General features: G+C 37.1%; 1 protein-coding gene across 2 annotated transcripts in view; it reads left to right on the plus strand.

Annotated features, from left to right (window-relative positions):
- Positions 1-1,302: 1,302 nt before the first annotated feature.
- Positions 1,303-21,216, plus strand: part of Smp_165400.1 (putative propionyl-CoA carboxylase alpha subunit) — a gene marked incomplete at both ends in the record, with an annotated part of 33,920 nt that continues 14,006 nt past the window's right edge. The window contains 10 exon segments of one of the 2 annotated variants that reach the window (XM_018793285.1): positions 1,450-1,482; positions 1,517-1,618; positions 5,103-5,556; positions 5,970-6,151; positions 12,628-12,805; positions 14,603-14,763; positions 16,689-16,691; positions 16,695-17,070; positions 18,140-18,233; positions 19,157-19,373. In XM_018793285.1, the coding sequence (XP_018647813.1) occupies positions 1,450-1,482; positions 1,517-1,618; positions 5,103-5,556; positions 5,970-6,151; positions 12,628-12,805; positions 14,603-14,763; positions 16,689-16,691; positions 16,695-17,070; positions 18,140-18,233; positions 19,157-19,373 (1,800 nt within the window). 2 annotated transcript variants of the gene reach the window in all.

Below are 21,216 nucleotides of genomic sequence, written 5' to 3' on the forward strand. Positions count from 1 at the left end.
CTAGCTACGTCGATTTTCCTTCGGTACAATCGTACGACACGGCTCCTACACTCGTGATACCCTACACGACAGCCGACACACAACTTGATACTTCGTCAACATCGGAAAATAAACCTAAAACCACGCGTTCTGGAAGAAGAGTAAGATTTCCAGAACATCTTAACGACTATTGCACGTAGGACATAAAATTTATCTCGAATTCCCCTTTCATTGTTTATTATAAAAAATAATTTTTTTAATATGATCAATTTTTTTATTTATTTAAAAAAACAAAAAACAAAACATTTTTATTTTTTGAGCGTATTTATATTTTTTTATACATAAAGAAAACCAAAAACCATTTTTTTCCGATCACTTTTACGCTGTTTGCAAGTGTATTAGTTTATCTATTTTTTTCCCGCTCATCTTGTGTCCTTACGCAAGTACGAGTGTATTTTGGACATGCACTCACACGTTCTATTTTTTCTCTTTTCCAGGACGGCTGGTGAAGAATGACGAAGTTTCCCAAGGAACCGAAATTTTCATTGTATTTTATTTCTTTATTGTTATGTTGTACCTCATGGTCCCTTAGTTTAAGGATAGACGACCAGACGCTGCTTAACATAGCAAGCTATCAGAAGAGTGTTTACCAACGACAAACTCGTTGGGTTTAAACTTCTGGCTGGCCACGTCTTAGGGTCATCACTACCTCACTAGAGGGGAGTGATCTGTAGCTGTAAATAATTCCCGAAAATCAATAGCTCATTAAGTGTTCGACAGTGGATGCACACCACGTTGTTTAAGCGGACTTGTTTAACTGAAGGCTTTCGGTCATGCATCCGTACCAGATCACGTTTCCACTCGGCGTGGGACACAGCTCCTACGTTTCACTAGTCAGCCTAGAATAAACGTTCCTCGATATATTGATAACGTATCAAATATATTTTCCTACCTCTTCTCGTTTGACTCCTGATTTCCTTTGGCCGGGAACGATCGAATATAGAAGGTACTACTGGTCGCTAGTTGTTAAACTAGAATACTAGTCGTATCCTCAACTCTGATTAAGAGGTGACCTGATTTTGATGTATAGAATACTAAGGGACGATTTTAGACATGGTATATCCCCTCTTTTACTTCCCAGTAGATCGGGAAATCTCAGAGGACATATTAGGCGAGTGGAAAAGTCAAGGACGAACAAAATACCCGTGGCATACAAGTTTCCACATCGAGTCATCATTTTTGGAACATGTTACCCGAAGCAGTGGTATCCTCACATTTAATTGAGTCATCCAAGAGAAGAATAGAAGCTCACAGACGCATACTGGGAAAGGAATAACATAGTCCGTAGGCTTTCTGTCTCTACTACATAACTGATTTTTGAATCTGAATCTTTGTTTTTCCGGACAGAGCGAAACTAGTCCTTGAAAGTGGTTCTAAGATCCTAACGTTCGTATCCCGTTTTCGCTGGTAATGTACTTGGTCCTGCAGAGTTGTCAAACTCGAGTAAGATTTGTTGTTTACAAGCAGTTTTTCTCAGATTGGTTTCAGGGGCTCCATAACAATCTTTAGAAGATTGTCAACACCCGTATGCTTCCATAGGGAATTCTACTGGAATGATCGATGCGATAATAATGAAGAGGTAAATTAACAAAGTTAGTGACTGTTTATTTGGATTACAAGAGATTTTTTCTGTTAGACTATTAATGTTGATGGGAGTAGTTCTTATTTTGATTTGTTTTAACATAATATCCCAATCTCTCCATTTTGGTGAAAATGTTGTCCGTTTTGGGTAAATTTTGGGGAAGCCACAATAGAAAACTTTGAGAAAATGGCACAAAACCCCCGAACTTTTTCCAGGATTGAGGAAAGTCCCCGAAATGTTTGAAAATTTAGGGTTTTCCCCAATATTTCCCCAGAATCCTATAACACTGGAGTTTTTCCCCAAACCTTGGGAAAAGCTACTGAACTTACGACTTGAGAGAAAACCCGAAACTTCCCCAAATTTTCTTCCAAATAGGGGGATTGGGATTTGATACATATTTATATGGTTTCTAAGTACTGTGTGAAGTAGTTTAGGAGAAAGTAAGTTTTCTAGAATTTAGTTTTAAGCTATGCTGACAAGTGATGTATAGTTCATCACCTCATACCCAAATTAGGTGATTAAAGGTGCCACTGATATTCAGGTCTTGGGAACGCCTTTATCTATAACACAAACGGAGGATCCCAGACCCAGTCGAACGAGAAGTCAAGATTGAATGAGTTTGAAGATATGTTTGGTAGATTGTCGTTGTGTCAAGAATTGTGTGACCCAAGTTGGCTAGTTATTTCAAAGGATGCGTAACATAGCACACCCAATAATCTAGTGCGGATGCGTGACCAAGAGCTAGGTGTCCCGTAAGACTAGTTAGTTCAACATTAATGTCGAAGAATCGCAGAGCTATTTATTTTGTTGATTTATTTGCCGCTACATAATCTCTGACGTAAGGTTTTTTCACTAATGAACTTTCTGAATGTCATGGCAAGAATCCTAGTTGTGTGATAGTTGATGAAAGTCTGAAATATTTCAATAACATATAAAGACCCAAACTCCAGTTAGAAATGCCTGTACCGAGGCCTTGGGTGATGTAGGTTAGTGTCACTTGGTTATCCAATTTTATTCACGTTGAAATAGTTGTAGAGGAACTAGTTCAAACTCACGAAAATTTCTAAAATTGAATGTAGAGTAAAAAAGTACACATTTTCCACGAACATATGCCATTGACACTCGATATATGAATTAGGAAACTCAGCTATATAGACGTATTGTTACGGACGCTCATAATACAGCATATACACCAATACTCAGGTTATTAAAGTTCCAAAAATATTTGGGTAACTTGCGATTTAACTCTCTCAGTAGTATCGAAACCCTTAAGCCTCATTTACTCATGTTTTATCGTTTTCATATGTTTCCACCTTAATGCGTGATTATCGAGTTTGTAAAGAGTATCCGAAATATAGGTATTTTATTTATTATTTATTATTCAGATATAAATATTGGTCCAAGGAGGCACCGAATAGATATGCGCCATATAAATCATTCCATTTATGTGACGGCTGGGATACTGCTCGTGTGCCTAAACCAAAGCAGGTGGTTTACTTAGGGAACCACACCCCCAGCCTTTGACCTAAAGGTTTAATCCACAGGGCAATGGAGCATCGTGAAGAGATGCAGTCCCATGATAGCCGGTGACCGACAATTGGTTCATACGCCATTTGTTCCCTCAGGATACTGGAGCCCATGTGCACCATTGGTTTGGAATCAGGGTTTTCCAACTCCTCTAGGTGCTCACCGTGCCCACCGACCCTGTTGAAGCACCGGACATTCGCTATTCGTCCTCTCAATTTCGTATCCCCCACCACGAGAAGGCAGTGAGTAGTACTTTCTTGGTGGAGGCTGTAAACGCGTGCCCTTGTGAGAGCATCTCGAGAGGGAGAGCGGACTCTCTCCACTCTCGGCCGTACCAGGGCATTTGGGGGCCACGGAATTCAACGTTGTGTATTATTTTCCGACGCTTGGACTGGTTGGAAAAAAAAGAGAGGTGGTCAGTGTTTAACATGGTGTCGTGGTATGAAAGAAAGCTGCATAGGACTGGCTTCTGTTGGTCCTTCACGATTCCCTGGTTGGGGTCCGAGAGATGGTGCAACACAGTGGCTAGAGACGTTGTCAGATATGGCTCAGAATGGGAGCCAGTGGCGATCCTTCTGTGACCTTCTTTTACTTTCCTCATAAAAAGTGGCCGTAACTTCTCTAACTGGAAGAATTCTTTCTGGTTGTACCTTTCTGTTTCATCCATTACTATTATTTTTTCACTACCGTGCACTAATCTGTGATTGTTATTGTTCTTTTTTTCTTATATACACCTTACCTTCTTTTTCTCTTTCTATTCTCATTGTTATTGTGTAGTGCATATATATCTGGTGCGCTCTTGTACCAATATCTGTGCTCAAATAAAATAGTAATATTATACCCTTACTCTACATGCTTGAATAAGGCAACTGAGTATTACCTCTAGCTATCACACAGAAAGTGCACATAAGGATGAGCTTACAAACATGCATTTGGTTGCTGATTTATTTTTTTATTCTTAGTTTCACACCACTCATGAAGACAATATGCTACAGATACATAAAAGCGTGTTGGACATTCAATCCACTTCCGGAGCCGGGATTAATATTTAACCTCAAGTAAAACCAATCTGTTTATCTCAGTTACGTACCATTGTTGCATTGTGTCAATCACATTGTAGTGAACAAGAACACGAGTGGGGACAATCGAATGTATTCAAGCACAAATTGCAAACTATCTCACTAAAATTTGATAACCAGACAGTAAACAATTAATTTGCAAAACAACAATCAATTTTCTCAATCTTGGCTGTTCCTTCTGTAAATATCAGTCCATCTTCTCTGATATCATTGTTCATACATTTTCCTACCAATTGTGCTTCACTTCAGTTCTTTCCTTATCGATCTTCTGCCAAAATACATTCTATGCCTGACCCTCACCATATACTACTTATGCGGATACAAGTAACCCACACCACAATATGAGTTCAGATACTGCATGTTTTCTTATAAATAGGCTAATCTCTCCAAAGAGTAGTTATCTTTTGCTAAATAAGTTCAAATATTCCCCAAAAAACTAATTATCGTTTTAAACTGCTACTAGTGATTAAAATCTCTTATAACCATAATGTGGAGTTTTCGTCATAAATAATCACGCATAATAGTGTTTTTGAGTTTACAACGAAAGTGCTTTCATCAGTCAGATTAAAATATGACCATGGGAGAAAATTCTACCGAAAATTGGTGAATTCCCAATTGATCCTATCTCAACTAATAGACTAAAGCAACGTTGTCAGATTAATTATCATAAAACTCTGAATACTAAGAAGCACAAGAATCTGGAATAGATGTCGATTAAAAATTCCCGTAGTGATTATAAGGAGTGATAGAAAGAGAAAGCAAAGAAAATTCGTAAAGTGCTTATAAGTCGATATGATTATTAATTTACCAATGTTTTTCTGTTACTGGGTGTTAAAAATAGAATTATTCACCTAGTTCTCGTTTATTTTTCTTAGAAATTCGAAAAAGTACTCATAGCAAATCGAGGTGAAATCGCCTGCCGTATAATCCAGTCATGTAAACGATTAGGGATTCGCACTGTCGCTATTCACAGCGAAGCGGATTATTTATCTCGTTTTGTGTCCATGGCGGACGAAGCAGTATGTGTTGGTCCATCTCCAAGCGCCCAATCTTATCTAAATATCTCTGCTATTTTAAACGCTGTGAAGTCGACGAGTGCCCAAGCAGTACACCCTGGTTATGGTTTTTTGTCGGAAAACACTCTTTTTGCCGCGGAGTTAGAGAAAATGAATGTTGTCTTTCTTGGTCCTAATTCTAGAGCTATCAAAGCTATGGGAGATAAAATTGAGAGCAAACGAATTGCTAATCAAGCTAAAGTTAATTGTATCCCAGGTTATGATGGAGAAGTGGATGGCCCAGATGAAGCTGCTAGGATTGCTGCTGAAATCGGTAAAATTTTTGTATAATTTCCTCGACATAAAAATATATCAAGAAGTTGTATCCATTTTAATTGTCGTTTATTACGATTTATTCACATTAACTTTGAAATATTCCTTTACAAATTAAATAATATAAAATTCTTAACCCAGTTAAATAAAAGTAATAAAATCTACAGGATTTTATACTTCGGTTATAACGTGAATTGACCTAGGGCTAGATAATAAATCACTAAATATAATGTTCTAGTTTAGTTTATTCTAATTCTTCAAATAAATTCATAGACAGTCGTAAACAAATTATTTTAATACTATTGTGATTTTGTTTTCTTAATTCAACACAACTGATCACATTTCATATATATGTTGTAATGTTTATATACGACAGTTTTTGTATTTGTACTTTGATTCCTTTTACCTTTATAGGTTATCCTGTTATGATTAAAGCATCAACAGGTGGTGGAGGTAAAGGTATGCGTATAGCATGGGATGAAAAAGAGGTTCGTGAAGGTTATCGACTTTCTAAATCGGAAGCAAAAGCCAGTTTTGGAGATGATCGCATGTTAATTGAAAAATTTATAGACAATCCAAGACACATTGAAATACAGGTAGTTCTTATTGCGTTACAGTATTTTTATTGTTTCTTTTTTTTAAATGATCGTAATGAATTGTAACTAATTCATATTTTAAATGTGCAAATGTTGGAATTATCACTGAGGATGAACACATCAAAATCCGACTCAATACCTCTACCTGGCTCTCCTGAGTAGTGAAGGCAACCTTGCTAGCTAATTTGGGCAGTCGACGGTATCGGATTGATCATTATGCTGTAAACCGGATTAACTGAGTTCCATTTTCGGAGCTCTTTAAAATCTTGCGGACTGCCCTATGTGTGTACTTATATATGTGAATTGCATGAGTCTCGGCTTGTGTGGTTTATGTATGTAGATATATTCAAAAGGTATGCAGGTGGGCTCGCACAAGAAACGTAGGCTGAGAAAATACCTGTTATATGTCTAATAAAGTCAGCAATCTAGTCCCTCAGGTCGAAAACATAATAAAAGAATATGGTTGCAAACACTAGGGAGGGGTGATTATCAACCCCCCCCTGAAAGGGTGTCTATACTTATGTGTATGTCATGAAGTGCAGGGGCGAAAGTCTTTGTAACAGTGATATACATGTAATGTGTAAGTGACAGTCATCTGTAATAAATTCGTTTGAACGGAGCAGCGACCATCTACTTTCCCGTGTAGGTGAATATGCCTATATGTATCCTATAAGATGCATGAGTGAAAACTCGTATTACCAGTGTACATGTAACGTATATTTGCTCACAAGGTAAGTATGTCTATGTCTATGCCAAGGGATGAATGGGTGGAAAATTATGTTACCGGTATGCATGTAAATTATACTTGCACCTGGTGCGTTGCTCGCTCTCCAAGACCTGTAGGTAACGATTTCTCCACGCAATCACATCCACCCGGTGGACTTTTGAGGCTTGTAAGACGGAAATAATTTCCAGGAAAGCCAATCATTTTCAGTTAATAAGACTTGACCAACCTTAACACGGCTGGGACACCGTACCGTACTGAGGATGAAAATGATAAGTATAAATAAATAATTTTGTGTATAGTTTTTTAAGCATATCTGTTATTGTGGATTTTTTAGTAATCTCCTTATGCTTTGTTTTCATTTGTAGTTTTTGCGTGTTAATTGGATAAACTCTATGTCCATGGCATCACCTGTACGAACTTCAGATGTTTTCATAATTAAAATCCTAATCCATCCACTTAATTAGTTAGACCACGCTTCATGTAAGACGTAATTTCCTCAAGAATATATCTCAGTTGATGAAGTGTGCAGAAATAGTGTAAATTTAATTTCTTCTGTGTCTTACACTCAGTCTTTTTCCTTTGAGTCATCGTTTTAGGGAAGGAGATTTTGTGTTAATCGTTTTCGTCAACGTTTCATCCTACACCGTTATTATTATTTACATTTGCTTATCTGATCTGTAATTTAGCAGCCACCAAAGTCTAACACCTTTAGTTCACCTAAAATAACCCACAATCTCCCCATTCTTAAGGAGGGAATTAAATAGACCTTAGGGATGTTAACTTTAAACTTTCTCATCGTTAGTATGCGTCATATAGTGTATAATATTGAACCTACTATGTGCATCTATTACCATAGTAACTCTCCTATCCTGGTTGCCAGCATTTGTATGCAGCAAGCTGTAACCGTTGAATGGTTCAGCTTCAGCTTCCAATGAGTCGGAGTTATTCTTATCTCACGTCACCGTTGTTACGAATTTGTCTTCATTATGAATAGTAGCAACTCCGCCTGTAGCTCTTCGAGAGTTACTGCCGGTCCCAAGCCCGGGCAAAGGAGGAGGGTTGGGTATGGGGTTAGCGACCCCATCCCGTAGAAAAGCTAACTCGCTAAAAAAAACGCTAACCAGAAATGCTGGTGAGCGGCCTATTTTCCTCGACGAGGGGTAACAGGCGTAAGTAAGTAAGTAACGAATAGTAGCAAGAGTTATATTCTTTATTCGGCTACCTATTGTTCTGGAGATAAACAAATAGAAACCAACATATTTTTTCTCAAATCATGGACCAATTCGACTTACTATGCTTAACAGAAATAAAAAAATTAGTGCGTAGAATAATGCGTAATAAGATTTTCAATATATTACTTACTTACTTACGCCTCTTACCCCTCGTGGAGGAGCATAGGCCGCCCACCAGCATTCTTCATCCAGCCCTGTCCTGGGCAATCCTTTCCAGTTCTTCCCAGTTAACATTCATCCTTTTCATATCTGCTTCTATTTCCCGACGTAATGTGTCCTTTGGCCTTTTTCTTTCCCGCTTCCCTTCACCATTCCAAGTTATGGCTTGCCTCATGATGCAGTTTGGTGATTTCCTCAAAATATGTCCGACCCACTTCCGTCTTTTCCTAATTTCCTCTTCCACTGAAAGCTGGTTTGTCCTCTCCCACGGAAGGCTGTTGCTGATGGTATCCGGCCAGTGAATGTTGAGTATTTTGCGAAGACAACTGTTTATAAATACTTTTACCTTCTTGACGATAGTTGTAGTAGTTCTCTACGTTTCAGCTCCGTACAGTAGAACTGTCTTGGCGTTCGTATTGAAGATTCTCATTTTGAAATTAGTTGTAGGAATGCTGTCCTTGCCTTTACATCTGCATCAGATCCTCCTTGTTCATCAGTGATGTTTCCCAGTTACATGGTTGTTTCCACCTCTTCCCGAGTTTCTCCATCAAGTGTGACTGGGTTGGTGTTCTCTGTGTTGTATTTGAGAATCTTGCTTTTTCCTTTGTGTATGTTAAGGCCTATTGATGCAGAGGCTGTTGCTACATTTGTTGTCTTCGTCTGTATTTGTTCGTGTGTATGAGATAGGAGGGCTAGGTCATTGGCGAAGTCCAAATCGTCTATTTGCTTCCGACCCGTCCAACGTATTCCGTGCTTCCCCTCAGATGTTGAGGTTTTCATAATCCAGTCAATCACCAGAAGAAAGAGGAAGGGGGAGATTAGATAGCCTTGTCTGACTCCTGTCCTTACTAGAAATGCATCTGTCAGCTGTCCTCCATGCACGACTTTGCACTGTAGCCCGTCGTTCTGGATAATGTTGACAATCTTAGGAACTCCATAGTGTCGAAGAAGTTTCCATAATCTCCTGTTCACACTGTCAAATGCCTTCTCATAGTCAATGAATTTGATGTAGAGTGATAAATTCCATTCAATTGATTGTTCCACGATGACCTGTAGTGTCGCGATACGGTCTGTGCACAACCGATCCTTACGGAATCCGGTTTGTTGATCTCGATGTCGGGCGTCTACCGCGTCTTTCATCCGGTTCAGCAACACTCTGTTGAAAAATTTTCCTGGAACTGACAGTGTGATGCCTCTGTAATTCTCACATTTGTTCAGATCTCCTTTCTTTCGTACTTGTTCTTCCTCTCAAATCTCCTTGAATAGAAGGTGAAACATGCTTTCAGTTACTTCAGTGCTTCAGCTGGTATATTGTCAGGTCCTGCTGCCTTCCCATCCTTGATTTGTCTGATGGCTATCTTGATTTCCTCGGTCGTTGGTGGAGTGACAGATATAGAAAGGTCTGTAGATGCTGCTTCGATATCCGGTATATTCAATAGGACTGGTCTATTCAGCAGTTCCTCTAAGTATTCTACCCATCTTTTCCTCTGTTCTTGAATCTCCGTGATTGTCTTCCGTTCTTCGTCCTTGACTGGTCTCTCCGGTTTACTATATCGCCCTGCTAGTTCCTTTGTTGTATCATATAGTTGTTTCATATTCCCTTCTCTTGAAGCTTTTTCTGCCGTCATTGTTAGTTCTTCCATGTATTTCTGCTTGTCCGATTTAATGCTCTTCTTCACTTGCTTGTTTGCTTCTGCTTAGTCTGCTTGTGCCTTGACTTTCTCTGCTCATGTTCGACTGTTGCTAACTGCTATTTTCTTGTTCTTCCTTTCTTGAATCTTGTCCAGGGTTCCCAGAGAGGTCCATTCCTTATTATGATACTTCTTAGGACCCAGAACCTCCTGACACGTTGAAGTTAATGTTTCTTTGATCCCTTTCTAGTTGTCCTTCATCGTAGTTTCTCCTTTCAGTAGATCCTGTAGAGCTTGGAACTTGTTTTTGAGAGTTATCATGAATTCGTCGAGTTAGTTAGTATCTTAAAGAAAGGTTGTATTAAACCTTTGTAATGCTGATCCCCCCAGTTGTCCAGTGTTTCTTTAGCTTCAATTTCATCTTGGCCACAACCAGGTGGTGATCTGACGCTATGTCAGCTCCTCTTCTGGTTCTCACATCTTCCATTGTCCTGAATTTTTTGTTGATGCAAATATGATCTATCTGGTTCTCTGTGGTGTGGTCCGGTGAGATCCATGTGGCTTTGTGTATGCGTTTGTGTGGATTTATTGTGCCGCCTATAACCAATTTGTTGAATGCACATATATTTGCAAATCTCTCTCCATTTTCATCTCTCTCTCCTAGTCCATGTCGTCCCATTATATCTTCATATTCTGTGTTGTCCATTCCTACTTTAGATCTCTTATTAGGATGGTCAGGTCCTTTCTTGAGCACTTAGCTATTATTGATTGCAGCCTCGAGTAGAACTGATCTTTCTCGTCGTCGTTGCTATCATTGGTGGGTGCATAACATTGGATAATATTCATTGCGATCCCCTCCTTTATTTTGAGTGACGCTTTGATAATTCTGGATCCGTAAGATTCCCATCCTAAAAGTGCATTTCGTGCCTCTCTGGACAGCATTAGAGCAACTCCCTGAGTGTGCGCGGCATTTTCCTCTTCGTGACCGGAGTACAGCAGCATCTCTCCAATACCTAGCCTTTGCTGTCCAGCTTCGGTCCAATGGGTTTCGCTGATTCCAAGTACTGCCAATTTGTATCTCCTCATTTCCATTGCTATTTGAATGGTGTTCCCGGTCCGGACGTTCCATGTACCCATAAAAATTGTTGCTCTGGTTGTTAGAAGGGAAATCGGTCTCGTGACTTCCGGGAAATCTCGGCTTTCATCCTGAGGCGTCATAATTCTCCCTTCAACTCCCAGGGCAGAGTTTAAATGGTTTAAATTATGTTTTCTGGTTAGCGTTTTTCTAGCGGGTTAGTTTTCTACGAGATGGGGTCGCTAACCCCATGCCCGACCCTCCTCCTTTACCCGAGTTCGGGACCGGCAGTAACTCTAGAAAAGCTACAGGCGGAGCTATATATATATAGTTGAATGGCCAGTGTTGACTTGTCTTCTTGTGCTTCCAACCGCTGGTCCTTATCATCTTGAGGACTTTACCCTCTAAACCTTTATACCACCAAAAAATTCAGAACCACTGTATAGACTAACACTTTGTTTTGTTTTCCTAACTTAATTCAAGATCCTGCCTTGTAATATATGAGATACGCCCTGCATAATACACACAGTTCAGTCGATGGGGGCTTTTTATTTCATCAGCTTATTATCTTTCCCGGAACTTTGCTTATAATCTTAACACTCCTTGCTCAGTGGTTTCTTTGTGCGAGCAATGCTTTGGAGATGCCTTGCTCTCTCTAATAATACACATAAAATCATCATTTAAAGAGTTAGAGCCTTTTAGTTATGTGTTCACACAAAACAACATTCATCCATAAATGTTAACCACAATTTGGAATGGCAAAATACTATTTTTGGTCCCTAAATTATATTTTAACAAGTTATATATCTGTAGAAGAAATCGTCCAGAGAGATCACATGAATTGAACACTATAAGAACCTCCCTTTTATTTAAATATGATCAACTAGAAAGCAGTTAGCAGTAACATGAACACTGTCGGCACAGGTTAACAGTGTTTATTAACAATTATGTCTTGACATTTACAACTCCTAAGTTGATATTCGAGTTCAAACCACCTTGAAAAATTAAATACTTGGTTTCGTTAGTTTGTTATCTATGGTAATATATTTGCTTTACAGGACTAAGATTTCTTTTGGGTTGTCGGAAAGACATTTGCTAAAGGACTCTATTACTTCAGTGAACTTTCATTATTGAAGTCTTTTTTTCATTGTCATCTTGTAATTTATTGTGCATATTGAGTCCTGTTTAAAATTTATCTTAATTTGACGGTTTGTCAGACTTACTGATTTGAAGCTTTCGCTATGAACTGACATCAATTAAAGAACTTTCTGTAAATAGTGAGCTATGTTTCATGTTTCAGTTTGACCTCTAATCACTACATAATTGATACGAGGTGTTCCTAGTGGAATGTGATAGCCATGAACTCATTCCAGAAAAGGAATCACAACCCTGGACAGGAAAGTTTTGCTGCGTCGTGTGGTTATGACTAGTTTACAAGTTAATGTAAGTTTGCAGACTGAAAACATCGAACATTCTCACTCTATCTGTATGTCACGTAATATCGAGTATTACAATATTTCTTAGGACTTTTGTAAACATAAGAAAGCGTGTTATTATTTTATGAATGCTAGTAATATTGTAGAGCTTCCCGTTCTTCCGACTCAAATTAATATCCATAGACTAAATTCGACTTTTCGTTATTTATTATACAGCTACTGTGTGACAGACATGGGAATGCAATTTATCTTAATGAACGGGAATGTTCCATTCAAAGACGCAATCAGAAAGTCATTGAGGAAGCACCTAGCACATTTTTGGACTCAGGTTTGCGTAAAGCAATGGGTGAACAAGCTGTCTCGTTAGCCAAAGCAGTCAATTATGATTCTGCAGGTGAGAAATATATACATGTATATTTCATGAAATCGTAACTATTGTTTATCTTTAAATTAATTGTATTTGTAATCTTTTTAAATGATCGTCCTGAGTATCATCGCATTATTTTTTCCATGTTTACTATTTTTGTTGTGAAATGAAAATGATCAATTTCAATAGTGAATAGAATTTATCATCAGATATAGGGGAAATACATTCTCTACAAATCGTGTATTTCTACATATAACTATCAAGTGTTGATCTAGTAGTTATGTTAAAGCCATCCTATTGTAGATGCACAATTTGATAACTCTAGGACAATAATGTAGTGGGCTTTTTTAATAATAAGTTACTTTTCTTCATCCCTTTTATTTTTAATATGAAGTGTGAATTTTATTTATCAGTTCTGAAGGACTGAATGATCAAACAGGCTTTTTCATTAAAATGACTTGCGTAAGCTGCCAACTCTTGAGGATGAACATACATCACTCATTATATATCCTTATTATATTTCTGTTTATTAACTCTGCAAGAATGGCAGGATCCTGTACATGTGCTTACTTCTTATGGCGAACCGTTAAATATGGTGGGAGATTTCATGTATTTGAGTAACTATATGGGTGCTGGTTTTGGGATGGCAACTGAGACCAATCAACACATAATGAAAGAAAGAGCAGATTACGATAATCTTGCTATGTTTGGCACCGTCACGACTGTCTAGCTGTAGAAAATTGGATTTACTCGTCGGTGAGGGCGATTTCTCGTTGTTTGTGGTACCTGTTCCTTTCAAACTGAAGAGATTTGGGGACTTTAATTTCAATCATGGTTATCTTGGAAGGATCGCTAACATCCGACGACAACTCCGTGTTAGTGATAGTGTGGTTAAAAAGATGTTTGTTCAGGTGCAGTGACAATTAAGTTGGTGTCATCATCTTAAAGCACTATTTTCGATGGCTTGGTGATGTTTTACGAACGTCATCTGAGCGGAGTCCGAGTCCTGGATCATTTTCCGGTGCTAGGACTATGTAGTAAAAGTGTAAAAGGTGATTACTTTATGACAGTGTCATAGCATGGGAGATATTTGTATAGGACTGCTATCACGATTGTGCAGCTGGTGTCCTGGAGATTGTGTTAGTGGCTTGTGGCGTAATCACAAATGACTAATAATAAGAACCAATGACGGTCACACTACAGTTTTCTATTACACTTCATAAAAGTGAGATGTACTTCTAACTAAAATGTAATTCATTTTCTGTTCATTTCCTTATTGGTTTCACTACCCTTTTCTCTTGTATTTCTTCCAAATACTGTCGCTTTAATTGTGTGGTCCATTTTTCGCTTGCAAACGTCACTTTAATCTATGTATATTAATTAACTTCTATCTCTGTACAGAATTACTAAACGGATCGTAATCTCTCTAACTCTATTTCACTACTTTTAGATGTCTAGGAAATCTGACTTCTTATTTTCTCAAATACAAAGATCATACAAATATTATTGTGAAGACGTTCGAATTATGTTAGAAACTGTTTAACTGATTGTCATCAGTGACTAAAGAGCCAAGATGATGATGCCCTTATGAAGTAAATTTATGACCCATATTTCTCACCGCTTTCTTGTTGAAACTTTCTACTAAGAAAGTTGACAGAAGACTATTCATCAGAACATTATTGACCCATTTCACTTGTAACAAACCAAATTTAAGGTTCACAATTTCGTGAATAAAATAAATATTTTGTCCAGGGTTAGGATTTTCAATCTATGCAAAGTGTTTATTTAATGTATTTTACATTTTTATGGTGCGAAATGTTTTAGGAACCGTTGAGTTTTTGGTTGATTCCAAACGTAATTTCTATTTTCTTGAGATGAACACTCGACTTCAAGTAGAGCATCCAATCACTGAGTGTATAACTGGTGTTGACATTGTACATCAAATGCTTCGAGTTGGTAAGGGGCATCCTTTAATGCTATCTCAGGTGAGATTTATGCAGTTCTAGATGTAATCTAATCCTACATAAATTATCTCTACTTTTCTGTTGTTACTGTGCTTTAAAGTAATAATTTGCTTATTTGATTTTCCCCTCTGGTTACTGTCAAATGCATACAATTGGAACATAGCGCTAAAAGTGGGTAACCAGAAGGATAAATTTAAAAAGTAAAACGCAAACAGCATAAGTGTTACTTTAAGAATTTCAGATTTTAAATTGAGACTAAAATGAACTAATATATTTTTTCATTTATTGGCTAAGTAGCAACTTTTCGTATAGTTTGGCGCCTTGTTTCAATAAATGGTTAGATAGGAGTGTTAAGAAGGCACAGTATATCGTACGTAGTTTTTAGATACTGGATTTGAACTACACCGGACGGTATTCGCGTGACTTATATGACTAGTTATAAGTAGAAAATCAGTGAATAGATATTATCAGTTTAAACACTGTGATCTTTACACACAACCAAAGTATTTCGAATGGATTGGGAACCCAGTAAATAATACTGTATTATGTATAATTTTTCTGATTTGTAAATGGAGTATGACTTTCAATTAGTTTTATTTTTACTCACTACATTAGAAAAATCTTTATAACTTCAAATCATTCCAATCAATCTTTATTTTCAAGTAATCTAAGCGAAAGTAAGTTGTATTATCCTACTTAGAATCAAGTGTACTAAATTATTTGTAATTTGGAATATCATCTTAATCTCTTGAATGATCATGTTTTAGTGGCCCAGTATTTGACTTCAATTAGATCGTATGAATAATTGCTGTCGAAATATGTCGCCAGTCCTCGTATATAATCATTGACTTGTATCGTGTGAGTGTATAACGGAAATGTAATAAGTCAAATACGAGAATGAATTTCGAACACGTATGTTTTGTACAATCCAGACAGACGATCAAAGGAATGGAGCGAAACGAGATTATGCGCGGTGAGGAAGGCATGTAAGCCAACTCGATTTAATTAAGCGTTAATCGATATTTATAATCACACAAAAATAAATTGCAGACATGTGATGAGTAGGATAAGAAATGCATACACATACGCTCATAGAAAAACAGTTAAGATCAATAAGCGAATAATTGACAAGGTCAAAATGTGATTTAAGAACAGTGAATAAATTGGCTTGTCTGGAAGTCAGAATAAGCTATGTGGGCTTATCATAGCAACCGGCACTACAACGCCTACAAATTAGATAATTCTTCTACCACATTAATCATTCCGTGTTGCAAAGATTAGTAGCAGTAAATTTGATTTTACTACTTTGTCAGCGTATTCATTTGGAACAGGGGATTCAAAGTACTGATGGGCCATTTTCTGGACACAGCCCTTTATTCTCTTTACCTATTGAAATTACAGATATTATCCTGTCTTCATATTACTTTAAGATATGAATGGTAATTATTACTATAATGGTTTTAATCTAAGTTAAAAATTCAGTGAAATAATATATTGTAAATAGACGATACGTCATCGGGATTTTTTGTCATCGATTTAATCTGTTTATTTCTCTTGTCTTGCGATTTTCTAAAGTTAGGTCTTAGTTTCTGTTAAAAATCTTACTTACTAACCGAATATAGATATGTGTTAAGAAATTGTCTTTAAATACGGAATTCATTCTTTCAGATCGTTTAATGTGTCGATACTTTTTAAGAGAAACATCTTAGATCACCTGGCAGTAATGTTGTAATTGTGAATATAAGTTAAAAAAAATAAACGGTCATAAGTTGTTTGTACCTTCCGAGTTCTAATACGTCCATAACTATTACTTTGATTTGTTTTATTATTAGATTATTTCTATTGAAATATGTATTGTACTCGTTTTCCCTCTTACGTATCATTCAGTCTACCAAATAATCCATTTCAGTGCATTGTATACTCCTTTTAAATTTTCATTTCAACCAGTCTGATATACCCGTGAATGGATGGGCTTTGAGTGTCGTGTATATGCTGAAGATCCATACAAAGCGTTTGGTTTACCGTCGATCGGGCGTTTACGTACCTACAGTGAACCTTTGCACATACCTAATGTCTGCTGTGATAGTGGAGTCAATGAAGGATCAGAGATCTCTATATACTATGATCCTATGATATGTAAACTTGTTACATATGGACCAGATCGTCAAACTGCCCTAAACACTATGACCAAAGCTTTGGACAGTTATGTTATTCGTGGTGTAACTCATAATATTCCTTTGCTTCGTGATATTGTCACCGAAAAACGTTTTGTATCTGGGGATATTTCGACAAAGTATCTATCTGAAGTGTATCCTGATGGATTCAAAGGTTCGTTTTATTCCAAATATTTAGCGGTTATTTTATAAACAAATCCGATCACATATTATCTTTTAGGTGGCTATTAGAGTCTTGTTAATATTAAGATTTCAAGAATATGTACCTCGATATCATGTTAAGCACATATTTTGTTTGTGAAGATCCTCTTTATCACAGACATTACATACAGTGATGTGTCTGGGAGCTGTCTACTGTCTTGATCAGTACTCAAGTTACAAATAAAATTTGACTGGTTAACACAGCGTTACCGTTCACAAATCTTTTATTATCCCTAAATTCTATGTATATTGATCAACTGTTTTTACATTTCCACTTTAATGTTTCCTTAAGATCGAAGATTTATGGAGATTGTTCTGTTTGAAGATAATTTACATCATAGATTGAACCCAGTGAGGAAATTTCTAAAAATCATTAGAGAACTGTTTCGTCATATATCACTAGTGCACACACCAGGGATCGGAACTAAGACCTTCAAACTTAGTGAGGAGTGCCACTAAGTGGTTCTCGTTCCCAATTTTAATTGATTAGCGATATTTCGCGACCACCACTCATTGTCTCCAGTAATGCCTTCCTAACACCTGGCATAACCGAATCTTATCAGTCACAACTTCCCATGAAAACTTTCCTATTTAACTACACTTTTTGATTAGGTAGAATTTTCACATTCATTTTCTGCCAATGGAATTTATTAAATAGTTTGATTATATACAGAAGAGATAGATTGTGGCTAGTAGTGGAACCTAGGACGTGTGACATGTCAACTCCATACATCTGCATCCCAGTGTTGATGTTCACTCCGAGTTTGATCATAATTCGCTATGTGGAGACTCGTAGCTGCGTAATCTTGGTCGATTAATATTTGGTGAATCCCCTAATTCTTAATGGCAGGACTTTATTTAAAGCTTAAACAGTCGTTCATGTTCCTTTTGTTGTATAGGTCGTCAGTTTTTTATAATTAGATTAAGCTTTTTTATTAATGATTGGTTATCAAATTTATTTGTAGCCTTAAATGGAGCATTTCGAATTAGATAATTTTGTGCATCTTACATTTGGATTTTAGGCAAAGTACTTGATCAAAAAGAACTAGATACATTGATTTCTGTTTCTGCATCTATATTTGCCAAAAATGATGCACGCATTCGAAACTGCTCTGGGTAAGTTGTCGCGCTATAAAATCTTATTCTATAGTCAAAAGAATCAATTCATTATTGAACTCTTTTCGTTGTTTTGTTAAAGAAATTAATCCCGGATAGATAGATACTAGCTCGATACACTAATATGAATTTTGTTAGTGTATGTTAATTTGATTTCTAGTTTACTTCACGGACTGACTCCAGCAAGTATTTTGTTAAATGGCATTTTATTTATTTATTGAACACAAATATTGGGTACAAGGAAGCGCCAGATATATATGCGCCGCACAAATCTCGTTCGATTTGCGTGAGGGCTGTGATAATGCCCAGGTGCCCAAACTGAAGCAGGTGGTTTTCTTAGGGAACCACACCCCCAGCCTTGACCTAAAGGTTTAATCCACAGGGCAATGGAGCATCGTGAAGAGATGCAGTCCCATGATAGCCGGTGACCGACAATTTTTTCATACGCCATTTGTTCCCTCAGGATACTGGAGCCCATGTGCACCATTGGTTTGGAATCAGGGTTTTCCAACTCCCCTAGGTGGACACTCCACATCCACCAACCCGGTTAAAGCGCTGGACATTCGCTTTTCGTCTTCTCAACTTCGTAAACAAAACCGCAGCCACGAGAAGGCAGTGAGTAGGACTTCCCTGGCAGAGGCTATATACGCGTGGCCATGTGAGAGCATTTGGAGAGGGAGAGCGGACTCTCCCCACTCTCGGCTGTAACAGGGCATTTGGGGGCTGTTAAATGGCAAATGTTCGGTTGTATGTTTACTTAAATAAGATATTATAGTGTCACATAAGTTAATTTAGAATTTTCTTACAAATATTCATAAATTTTACTATTAGAAGTCTGGCTTTCAAATTTTTTTTTATCTCCAATGAACTAGGGAGTCACAATGGGATTTAGTTGCATCTCTCAATGAAAATAGTGCTAATAGCGATCCTAAAAGTCGTTCGTATATTCGCTGCATTGTAACACGTGACTGCTCAGGTTTTCAAGTTCGTATGTCACCGTGGGAACCTCCCAAGCATATTAACCAACAGGATGTTCATATTACTTCTCAGTCCTCCAAGTCTCAAGAATCACTTGTTAGAGTAGCTGATAATTTTAAATTGTCTGATAAAATTATAAACCATTCATATGATGGCAATGAAGTAAGTTGATAAATTTGCTTTTCTCTTAGTTCATGTACATTTTTCATTACTTGGATTGCAACAACTTATCAATTACTATACAAGTCTCTAAATATTCTTGGCAAAATGTTTGAAGTGTACATAAAAATTACTAAAATAGTCTTCAAGAACTTTCGTCTAAATTTGAACGAATAATTTCACAGTATTTGGGCACCGAGTTAATGTAAGATATTCAGGAGGAAGAATATATTTGTAAAATCTCAACGATTTAGCTTTAAGTAAATCCAATGTTTCACTCGTCAGTCCGGTCCAAGCTTTTTCCAGGAAATATAATCAAACACCAACATTATCGAATATAAATAGGCACATGGCTTTCCCGTTAACTGTATACTAAATAGGTCATGTTAACAACGTTTAAACTAAGTATTTACTGTAGTGCGTATGATACATATAGTGTGTCACGAACAGCGTGTTAAGATAACAAATTGTACGTATTCGTAAGTGGATCTGAGGTATGAGAAGAAATTTCATTGGCTATTTATCGCTTTTGATCGGTGACTTTTCGAAGAAAACATACAACTTTTATATATGATATGAGTCAAAAATGTCACAATGCATAAAATGAAGATAAATAAACTAAGTAAAAACAGATGAATAAATGTCTATTCATTTTTTCATTGCTTGTTTAAATCTTCCCATCGATGCTTAGGACTACAAATGTGCATCCTGTGCAGATTGTCTCGATATTTCCTTAAGTCACAAGCATCATAAGCAAAGATGGATGATGGCCGGCAGTGCGTTTCGTCTTATTTGGGATTCGTCAGCTGGATGTACCCTCATTCCAGAGTTGATGTTCACTTCGGGACTCGAAACCAGCACCATTTGCTTCAAGTGCTATCGCGTTATCCACTTAGCTACTGATCAATTGCAGTCCTAAACATCAATTTGAATATTCAAACAAACAATGCAAAAATGAATTAAAACTTCACCCCATGCACAAGTTAGCGGCTCTCTGGATTTTAAAAATATATTCTTGCTCCTTAATGTCTTACTAATAGCCATTGAAAATCAAAAATCTTAGACATTAAAAACTACAGTGACTTGTAGATCAAGATTGGTTAGTATGATATTTGTTTAAGTTGCCTACAACTTAATTCTCTTATGGTGATCAAAAGTTTGAATTCACTTATTAGAGTTCGGTGACTTTTCATATTGATTCACACTGCAGCGTTAACCAGATTAGTTGTACTAATCAGTCAGTAGGTAACAACCAACCTCATGTTTCTCACCCTATCGTGTTGGCCTGTATGAGTTAGTAATTCAGTCGTGTTTGGAATAGCTCAGTGGTAACGTCTGTGATAGTAGAGTTGAGTTCCTGATGGAGCATAAGTGCTTTTTAGACTACTGAGGTTTGTTAATGATGAGTGTCCGATAATGCAAAATGTGGTTTACATACTTCAATCTGATTCCCTTCAGTCATCTTGAGGCAGGATAATATTTACCACGAATGTTCGCCTCTATGTAGGTCTACTGTCTTTTGAAATATATCATAAAATTATTTTGTGAACGAGAAGGAAGTCGAAATCTTTTAAGGAAATTTATTCTTTCTTGTGTTTGGTGAGAATTCCGGCAAACAAGCCATTTGTTTCGGCCCTTTTAAAACGAATTTTCGTGGTTGTCTAATTGAGACCTTCGAAGATTATCATCTAGAGTTTATATACTATGTATTTGATATCATTATAATTCTCTTCAAGTAACCACTGACATTCTTATTGTTAATAATGGTGTTTTTTGCAACATCTATTCCAATGAAGTTTGAGTTGTGTGATTGCAATTGTTTAAAATTAAAGTTTTGTGCATATTT

Source organism: Schistosoma mansoni, chromosome 1, assembly GCF_000237925.1.
Source record: "Schistosoma mansoni strain Puerto Rico chromosome 1, complete genome".
Taxonomy (NCBI): domain Eukaryota; kingdom Metazoa; phylum Platyhelminthes; class Trematoda; order Strigeidida; family Schistosomatidae; genus Schistosoma; species Schistosoma mansoni.